At 35.5% G+C, this 10,531-nt stretch overlaps 1 protein-coding gene across 1 annotated transcript; it reads right to left on the reverse strand.

Moving 5' to 3' along the window:
• Nucleotides 1-5,317: 5,317 nt before the first annotated feature.
• LOC149896435 (uncharacterized) lies at nucleotides 5,318-9,705 on the reverse strand. The gene is made up of 2 exons (XM_090117642.1): nucleotides 9,513-9,705; nucleotides 5,318-6,132 (listed from the first exon to the last, which is right to left on the reverse strand). Exons 1-2 carry the CDS (start codon nucleotides 9,699-9,701, stop codon nucleotides 5,776-5,778), a joined length of 546 nt encoding a protein of 181 aa, XP_089973768.1. The 5' UTR covers nucleotides 9,702-9,705; the 3' UTR covers nucleotides 5,318-5,775.
• Nucleotides 9,706-10,531: the final 826 nt, after the last annotated feature.

Below are 10,531 nucleotides of genomic sequence, written 5' to 3' on the forward strand. Positions count from 1 at the left end.
CTGTTGACGCACAGTATACCGGCCGATGCAATATTTCTCGGGATACCGTTACTGAGCACCGGAACGAACTTGTGTCTCAAATTGAGAACTCTCTTGAGGAGATCTCCAATTGGGGTAAACATAACCTTGTTGAGTTCAACCCAAAAAAGACACAAGTTTGCGCGTTTACCACCAAAAAAACTCCCTTCGTCGTGTCTCCAGTTTTTCAGGGCATTCCCACCAGAGTCTCAGCCAGCATTAGTATACTTGGAGTCGAAATATCGAATGATGTCCAGTTTCGTTGTCATCTGGAAGGAAAAGCTAAGCTAGCCTCCCAAAAACTTGGTGTGCTCTGTAGAGCGGGACAGTATTTCACACCCGGCCAACGTCTACAACTTTACAAGGCTCAAGTCAGGCCGCACATGGAATACTGTTCCCATCTCTGGGCCGGAGCACCCAAGTATCAGCTCCTTCCTTTTGACCGAATCCAGCGACGAGCTACTCGATTAGTGGACGACCCTCGTATTACTGATCGGCTGGACTCTTTGGCTCTCCGTAGAGATGTTGCATCTCTCTGCGTATTTTACCGCATCTACCACGGCGAATGCTCTGACGAACTGTTCGGAACAATACCGGCTGCTGAATTTCACCATAGAACTGCTCGCCACAAGTTGAAATATCACCCTCAACATCTGGACACTTGGCGCTCTTCCACCGTGCGATTTAGGAGGAACTTTCTTCCACGCACCACTCCTCTGTGGAACGACCTCCCGAGCTCAGCATTTCCGGACAGATACGACTTAGGGTACTTCAAAAAGAGAGCGTACTCTTCCCTAAAAGGCCGGCAACACACCTGCAACCATACAGGTCTTGTGGGTGATTATGGGCGGCGCCAATCATCGCATTAATCCGGTGACGCGCCAGCTCGTTTGCCCGCTAATACATAAAAAAAAAAAAAAAAAAAATGCTAAGACCAACAGGAGCGGAGCAATGCGGGTAAAATCGCGGGGCACAGCTAGTACACATATATAATATGTATATAATTAATGAAAAATATAAATATTACATGAAAATAATTAAACGACATTATTGATTGACTATATTAGAACTATATTCCATATTAACGTTGTAGTTAATATATAAAAAGTTTTGTTATATAGTTCATTGCCTTTTATATAATATAATTAATAATAATATGAAATATGAAAAATATTATTCACCGAATTCCTCTCAAACTTGACTTGTTTAGAAAGTAGAAACATTTCCACACTGTTTTCCCGCTTATTTTGTATAATAAAAATCACAATAATAAACTGACTGCTTAAATTACTAATTAAATAAGCTAAAATACTAAAAAACTTAAATGTTTAAGTACTTATTGGATAAATAAATAAAATATTATTACACTGACTGTTCTGCACTTTATTTGGTATCACATGGGTATCAAATAAAATGCAGTAAAAATCAATCACTTCTAAATTTAAAATCTACTAACATCAATAATATGCAATTTGTATGCAATCGATGGAAAGACGTGCTTTCAAATTAAAAAAAAAATTATATATCTTAATATTTTATTTTAGCGCCATCTATCATTTTAAATTGAGAAGCATTTCCATATTCAAAAAGCTAAGGTACGTTTTAGTTCATAGAGTATATAATAGATGGCGCTTTTACCAGTTCTATCGAAATTGTTAAGTTTATTAATTTATATTAATTCCCCGAATTAACATAATACTGTATATAATATTATTAAGGGCTGATTTTTCAATCCTTGGTTAAAACTTATTCGTCGAATAATGTATAAAACTATCATTTTAAAAACGTATTCTAATTGCCTGTATTTGACAGTTTACGTGACATTTTAATATTATCGTGTAATACTTTATTGGACGGATAAGTTTTATCCAAGCATTGATAAATCGGCCCTTAATAATATTATTTAATACTGGAGTAAATTTTATTCAGCGACATCTATGTTAAAATAAGATAGCAATTTGTATTTGAAATTTTCATCAAGTTCGTTAAAATAATATGTTGTTTACCTACTATTACCATTTACCTAATATTGAAATTGAATAAAAATTTGAAATATAATTTTAAATGACAGTCTGTATGATTTTTTATCCATATTAATATTAAAATTGCGAAAGTAACTCTGTCTGTCTGTCTGTTACTCAATCACGCCTTAACTACTGAACAAATTTGCATGAAATTTGGTATAGAGATATTTTTATACCCGAGAAAGGACATAGGCTACTTTTTATCCCGGGAAAATGACGCATTCCCGGAAATCCCACGGGAACTATGCGGTTTTTTCTTTGACTGCGCGGGTGAAGCCGCGGGCGGAAACCTAGTTATTTATAAATTTCTGGCATTAACATAAAGAAAGCACAATTTGATATACCTATGTATTATGTGATTTTTGTCTTCAAAAAACGTTTTATTTTAAGTCACATAACTACAAACCATCAGTATTTTTCATATCTTTCTTTTTAAAATTATTTCGATACTGCTGAAAAAAATTGACTTTTTATACGAGCATGTTCATATTATCACCACTGCTTGAACGGTGAAGGAAAACATCGCGAGGAAACCGACATGTCGAAGGTTCAAATAAGAGTCTGTCAGTGTTGTTATAATTCGATAAAGCCGGCTGCACGCACGAAAAAACATGACTCATGGGTTATTGCACGCCTCATAAGCGAAGCGTTGAGGTGGTCACTGGTCACTACTGTCACTTCGCGCAAAACATCTGATTTTTCAAACTTAAAATGTCTTTATGTATCATACATTGCACTTGTAAGATAATACATACACACACATATTAAGAAAAAACACTATTTTTAACATTCATGATATTTTTGATGTCATTTTTGTTATTTAAACTAGTTAAAAAACAGTTTAAAAAAGTTCTGTCTTGGACGTCCGTGTGTCTGTATGTGCGGATCCTTTTTCTTGTTAACACGATAGCGACCGAAATACTTTACTAATCGAGTCTTTTTTTTTCTCTTACGCTTGAGTATGCTCAGGAATAGAACCCTTTCATTTTTCAGGGTCTGATTCGATGTGGTTTAATTGTTATTAAATAAACAAAAATAATAATTAATAAATATTTATTAAAAAAAATTATGAGGCGTGCACTTTTGGATTTTCCAAATTATTTTGATTTTCTGTGAGCATTTTCTCATTGTAACTATCTCGCAATCTCTTAATTAAATTATGATAAAAATTCCTATAGCGTTGAAATGTAAATTGTGCTATTCCGCTGTTAGGGTTACGTTTAGCTTCTAGATGTAGCATATCTCTTACAATTGAACATCTGACGAGACCTGGGGACATCCAAGGTTTCAGAATGTTTTTAGACCGATTTATTTTTAAGTGTTGTGATTTGCATGTTATAATATTAGACAGCATATTGGAAAAATCATTAACTGCATTCACGTCTTCATTCATTAGCAAGTTAGTCCAATCAGTGTTTTTAACTTCCTCAACAATGGCAGGGAAATCCAACTTGGTCATAAACTTGTCAACCCTGAAGCGATTGGGTTTATTTGATATGTTTATACCAGCCATAACGATGTAATGATCAGTAATATTAGTCCTACAAACCATAGCGTTCACGCGAGTCGAGTAGCGTTCACCGGTACTCACTGAAAACCAGTGTTACAGAAACACTCTGTAACTTTTGCTGACGTGGGGACCGTTTTGGCATCACACTAATTTTATCTATTTTTTAATTTTTATTTTATTTTGTATAGCAGTCCACCCCGGCTTCGCCCGTGGTATATATTTACGTTTTCTGTACATAAGAACCATCCTCGTACTTCAAGGAATATAATAAAAAAAGAATTAACGAAATCGGTTCAGCCATTCTCAAGTTATGCGCTTACCAACAACATTTTGGGATTCATTTTTATATATAAGATTTCTTCTTTTTGTTTGTTTTTATATAATTACCTTATTTCTGTATAATGTGGTGCCAAATAAATGAGTTTGAGTTTGAGTTTGAGTGTTGGCGGACACCATAATATGATCTAAACACGCTGTTTCTCGGGTGGGAATATTAATTGCTGGGGTTAGTCCTAAGGTATTCGTTACAGTCGTTGTTTATACTAGACATCAACGTATATCACCCGCCAGAATTGTACAAGAAGGAATCAAGTTAATATTTTGTAGAAGATTTTCTAAGGATTGCAAAAAGTTTGTGCAGTTTCTAAAAGAAGGTGAACGGTGTATTCCTATGAGATTAAATAAGTTGTCCACTTTGGCCAAAAGGCAATTCGCGTCGTGTAGTGTTGGTTCTGAAACTTCGTGATTCAGGGTTCTTTTTATATACAGGGTGTCCCACTGTTGGTATACTAAGCTCAAAGGAGGTTATAGTTTTGAATACGCTGAGTACGTAAAAAATAATTAAAAAATTCCAGACGCATTTTTTTTTTCAAAAAGATGAATTCTTAAAACTCTATGTGTACACCCATAACAAGCAACCCACCCAACTTTGCCACCAGCACGTGAGCTATCGTTTAAGATTATGTTTTCATAGACAAAATGCTCACATTAGAGGAGCGGTATATGCCGGCTGCGCGAAGCTAGAGAAGAAAACATAGATTTTCAGGAAAAATTTAGCAAAAAATTTTTGATGTAATTTTGTTTTTTAAGTATTTTTTACGTGATCAGTGTATGCAAAACTACAAGTCCCTTCGCGCTTAGTATACCAATAGTGGGACACCCTGTATAGGACTACACCACACGATTGGTTAATATATTTTGTTGTGTACAAGACGTACCCATCGATTGGATAAATAACAGAATTTTCGTTCAACCAACATTACGTAAAGATAATGACATCAAATTCTATGTTAAAACGAGATAAGGTTATAAAAAAGCTGTTAAAATCACGTTGTAAACTGCGAATATTAAAAGTTACGATTTTAATGTTGTGTGCTTTAGTGATATATGTTTTTGGCATCCCTCGGGCGTGTCAGTATGGTGGCAACTTGATAAAACTAGACCAACTGGACCATCTATATCACGAATCAGAGACATGTGAATCATGATAAAGTTTTTGACGTGACAACGTCTTATATCTCGATAGAGCAGCTGCACGCACGAAAAAACATGACTCATGCGGCGTTACCTCGCTCTGAGGCGTTCCATGGCTTGAAGTGCGATCGAGAGCGCGGAACGAGCGACAAAGAAGCATAATCGGACGTTGTCACGTTCAACTATCGTCAGTAAACCGACTTTACAGACAACCAATTTTTTTGTATAAGTTGTGTGGTGAGTAGGGTAATCGATTGAAGATAATAATAATTAAACGCAAAATCATCAATGCAGATATATATTCAACAATAAACTATGTAAGAAGACTGACAATGTCATTTACATCACAAGCAAGGTAATTAATTCAATCACTAAAAATAATTCATTCACAGACAATTAACGAAAACGCAGACCAGACGAATGTGATAATTATATTTATTATAATATTATAAATGTGAAAGTAACTCTGTCTGTCCGTCTGTTACTCAATCACGCCTAAACTGCAGAACCAATCTTCATGAAATTTGGTATGGAGATATTTTCATACCCGAGAAAGGACATAGGCTACTTTTTATCCCGGGAAAATGACGCAATCCCTGAAATCCCACGGGAACGAGAACTATGCGGGTTTTTCTTTGACTGCGCAGGCGAAGCTAGTTACAAATAAATATGGTAGTTTTAGGCTTCTAAATGCAGGAGTCTGAGAGACTCCTAGTAGGTAGTTGAGTGACTGAAAAGAGAGGTAGGTAGCTAAGGGTTATTGTTTCCGACGTGATTGTTTCCGTTGTTATTGTCTCCCTTGTTATTGTTTCCTCTGTTATTGTTTCCGATGTTATTGTTTCCGCTGTTATTGTCTCCGACGTTATTGTTTCCGCTGTTTCTGTTTCCGGTGTTATAGTCTCCGTCGTTATTGTCTCCCTTGTTATAGTTTCCTCTGTTATTGTTTCCGATGTTATTGTTTCCGTTGTTATTGTCTCCGTTGTTATTGTTTCCGTTGTTATTGATTCCGTTGTTATTGATTCCGTTGTTATTAAAGTTTACTAACCGTAATCCGTTATTATTTCCTGGATCTTCCACACCAGGATTGCATTGAGTAGCGTCGCATCGCTGAAAATAAAGAAAAATTGTATTAATTAAATGGTTATTGATAATATGCAGGGTTTGTTTCTTTATCCCATTTATTTCTAGTAAAAAAAAGAGTAAAAATACGGACTAGATTCAGCTACTTAGGGCGCTTGTGCACTACAAGGAATTTTACTGTCCGGCATTCCGATTTTTTACGGTCCGGTTTGGCATGAAAAATCCGATGAATTGGCTTGTGCACCTGTCCGTCTTTACTCGGATCAGTGCGGTACAGTTCAAGGAAGTTTGGCGGTAGAATGCTATCATATTTTTTTTGCATTTTACAAGAAACGTAGAGTAAAAAGAGTAAAAAAAGTAAAAAGAGTAAAAAATATAGAAGATGAAATATTAATATATTACTTCGTAAGATATATTATTCTATAAAAAGTAAAGTTCCGTAAGAGATTTAAAATGCGTGTTTAACTTATTTATTTTAATCGGTGACGACCCAACCAGCAAAGATGTCCTATAACAATAACTTACATCACTAAAAAGCTTTTTAAATAACGTATAACAGTGTCGCGGTGACAAGCTTGTTGTATAATAGCGTTTAATGAGATGATTTTGCTCTATAATCATACACAGCAAATTTGTCCCATAACAAGGTGATGTAAACGTTTATATCACTATTTTATACGGTGTTTATAGAGCAGCTCTTATCCAGATTTTGGTACAGCAATAACAGGACGATATTATCACATAACAGCGCTGGTGGTCTCTTTTTTACAGCAAATTAGTGCAATAAACGATTCTAGGGTAACCTTTATAGTCCCATGCCTATAGAGGCGTAAAAAAATATACAATAGGACAATTTAGTGTTGTAATGGTTTTCCTTATTACTATTATAGCACTGTGAATCTTCATGGTTGCTGAAACTCCATAATAGAGCAATTAGGTGATATATCCGAGTTTTATATCACTTCTTTGTAACCTAATTGAATTATATTAGTGTTTTTCTGCCCATTATAACGCAGTGGTTTAATAGCTGAGTGGTCAGAGTTATAGGACTGATTTACTGTATAAAAGAGTTAATAACTCTGTTATGTAACAAAAACGGCGTATTAATGTAGTAAAATGCGACACTTACGAGAGATATACGGCCTATAAGAGAGTTTCTTTCACTTTAAAACAACAAAAACCTGCCATATTGTCAGCACCGTCTCGTAAATAATTGAAGGGTTCTATTTAATAATCATGGATTGAATGAATTTAAAAAAAATCGCAGCTTCAGTAACGATTGACACCAGACAAATTCAAGGTGAGGCTTCGAATACGGACAATGATTCCGTAGAATCTGTTACATCCTATGAACAAAACCAAGTTAACAGCCATCATGTGGTTTGTGATAATTCAGAAGCAGACCATTCAGACACTAGTGTTTTGCTTGACACTTCGGGATCGGAATCTAAAAATCGGAATTTACACTAGAAAATACAAAATAAAACATACAGTTATGGGTTTTCTATTTACATCAGGGAACCCTACTAATTTAATCCAGTATATGGCATGACAGTTGTCAAAACTACGTTCGTTTGCGGACGTATAATAGCCACGGAGTTGCTATTTGGCATCCTATAAAGCAATTTGGTGTAAAATTAGTTTTTTAATTACTTAAAACTCAATAATTCGAGGGGGGCATGAAAAAAACAGCGTAATTATGCATATAATCTATCAGTAAAATTTCATTCACAAGTCAGTTTATGTATCTAACATAATTAACAGAGTAACAAAAATTAATACTCGACACCACGATGATGGTTCCTATAGTCATTTACTCGTATTATCAATTGGTACACGATTTACCATTTTGTATTATAATTATAGCGTCGCAGTGACTTGTACATCGCAACTTCGTGCTACAAAAGATTTGCGGTTACTCTTAAAACACAACTTCGCGCTGTAACAGCATCGCGGTTCCTTTTATATCACTACTTCGCTCTATAACAGCATCGCGATTCTATAAGTGTACTCTTCTATAGGTCCAATTGGCATCTGAGTTGCTGCTACAGCAACACAATACCATCAAATGGCTTTATAAATGCGCCACTTTGGGGTTTATACAACGTTCTTATCACCCTTATAGAACTACCAGTTAGCACCTCTGAAACGTTCTTATCCCTTCTATAGAGCAACGATTTGTTGGTTGGGGAGGAGCTAAAGCTATTCCCACTTGAACTTTAACTTACCAACACTTACTTAGATAATAATTATAGGTCAATGCTTGGTCAATGTATATAAAATAACAATACCGACTTCTCAAATCTCATTGCCAGCTAAAAGAAAGTAAAACAAGAGCTTGCTTTCAATTGGCATATGCAATAAAAAGAGTAAAATCCAAGCAAGTGGGCACTCGAAAACAATTATACCTACAGCGACTCGTAAACTCAAAAAACCATCCGGAATAGGGAAAAGTAAAATGTCGGACAGTAAAATTACGTATAGTGCACAAGCTAGTATTTAGATTAATTGCGTGCCATACCGGACCGTAAAAAATCGGAATGCCGGACCGTAAAATTCCTTGTAGTGGACAAACGCCCTAATTCTTTCAATACCTACTTGTCAAAAACAATCGACAGGCGATAAAAATAGTAATTTTTATAATATTAATATGACCATTCATCGATTTAGAAAACGAGCTATTATAAGCTTTAATTAAAGCTTTTGAGTTATGCTTATCTAATATATAAAATTCTCGTGTCACAATGTTAGTCTGCATACTCCTCCGAAACGGGTGGACCGATTCTCATGAAATTTTCTGTGCATATCGGGTAAGTCTGAGAATCGGCCCACATCTATTTTTCATATGTACCACGGGCGAAGCCAGGGCGGCCCACTAGTATCTGACAAACTTTGACATCCTAAATACCAAGTGGTATGAATTTACTCTACGTTTTATTTTTAGATCTATCGAACAACAACAATTTCATTAAAATCGATTGAAGCGTTATAGAGGATTTTAACCAAAAAGGCTGTAACATAAGAATTTTATATAGGTAACATAGGTTAAATAATAAGTTAATGTTACGTTTATGTCCAGTTAAAATATTTATAAAATAAACATAGATTACAACTTTACCCTTGTGAGGGACTTATAAAAATCCATGCGGAAGGAATTATCAAAATTGCTGATCAAAATTACCCACTTTTTAAAGTTTATGTACAATACATACAATAATTGTTATTCTCTGTTATAATTTTACGCTCTATAATAAGACAAACTCATGAAATAATTGTATACTCACTGATCCTTGATAAATGGACAAAATTTGAATTAAATCTTTACCTTATAAATGGGTCAAATCGAGTCTAAAGGATTTGGATACATAAAAACATACAGGTAAAGCATAAGCGTGTTAAAAACTTACCTGTGTCTCAAAAGAAAACAACGTATTCACTGGACAGTCAGACGCTTGATCCTGCTTCCGTCCTTGCACACAAGAATAGAACTTGGAGCAGTCATATTCATGAGGTAGGAGGTACTGCCTGCCATCCGTAGGGCATTCTACACTCGGGTGAGCGTAGGCGAGCCCTACGATGCCCAGTAACAAGAACATTACTGAAAAATAATTAATATAGTTAAAAAAGAGCGTTTGTGCCGAGTACATGTGTCAGAAGTGAAACTTCTTTGGGGAGATTCAAAGTCGTCGTCTTACTCCATATAGTGTGTGAAGTCCCATGTCCTCTAGTGGGGTAAGGGGCAGATGCATTATATATCTGTTTCACTGATCGATATTTTTTTTTCTACGTCTCCACCGGGAATCGAACCCAGGAGTAGCCAGGACCTCTCGGTGCTACGGTCACGCGTCAACCACTGTACCAAGGAGGCGGTCAACCGTCGCCTTACTCCATGACTTGACGGTATTGCCATGACGCGACCTTAAAATTTTACTCTCAACGCACCTAAAGAAGTTTCATCACTTCGATAAATATTTCAGGACATTTTCCCTAAGGATCTGAACCCATACTAAGCTTTCGGAAATGGAAACCAAATGGCTGATAAACATACATGTATATTTTTTTTTTATATTACACAGAGCAGACAGGAAGAAAAGTAGTTTGTAGTGTAGAGTCAGGTAGAGTTGAAATTTAGAATTGTTAGCAGTTTTAAAATAATTTGGAAAATCCAAAAGTGCACGCCTCATAATTTTTTTTAAATAAATATTTATTAATTATTATTTTTGATTATTTAATAACAATTAAACCACATCGAATCAGACCCTGAAAAATGAAAGGGTTCTATTCCTGAGCATACTCAAGCTTAAGAGAAAAAAAAGACTCGATTAGTAAAGTATTTCGGTCGCTATCGTGTTAACAAGAAAAAGGATCCGCACATACAGACACACGGACGTCCAAGACAGAACTTTTTTAAACTGTTTTTTAACTA

Source organism: Colias eurytheme, chromosome 28 (genome assembly GCF_061535395.1).
Source record: "Colias eurytheme isolate Ceu_HAF_F1 chromosome 28, ilColEury1 Martin Lab GWU primary, whole genome shotgun sequence".
Taxonomy (NCBI): Eukaryota; Metazoa; Arthropoda; class Insecta; order Lepidoptera; family Pieridae; genus Colias; species Colias eurytheme.

Coding starts and splice junctions, on each gene's coding strand:
- LOC149896435 (XM_090117642.1), bottom strand. CDS start 9,701: ATGTTCTTGTTACTGGGCATCGTAGGGCTCGCCTACGCTCACCCGAGT. Junction 6,133..9,512: donor TGTTTTCTTTTGAGACACAG/GTAAGTTTTTAA, acceptor CTTTATTTTCAG/CGATGCGACGCTACTCAATG.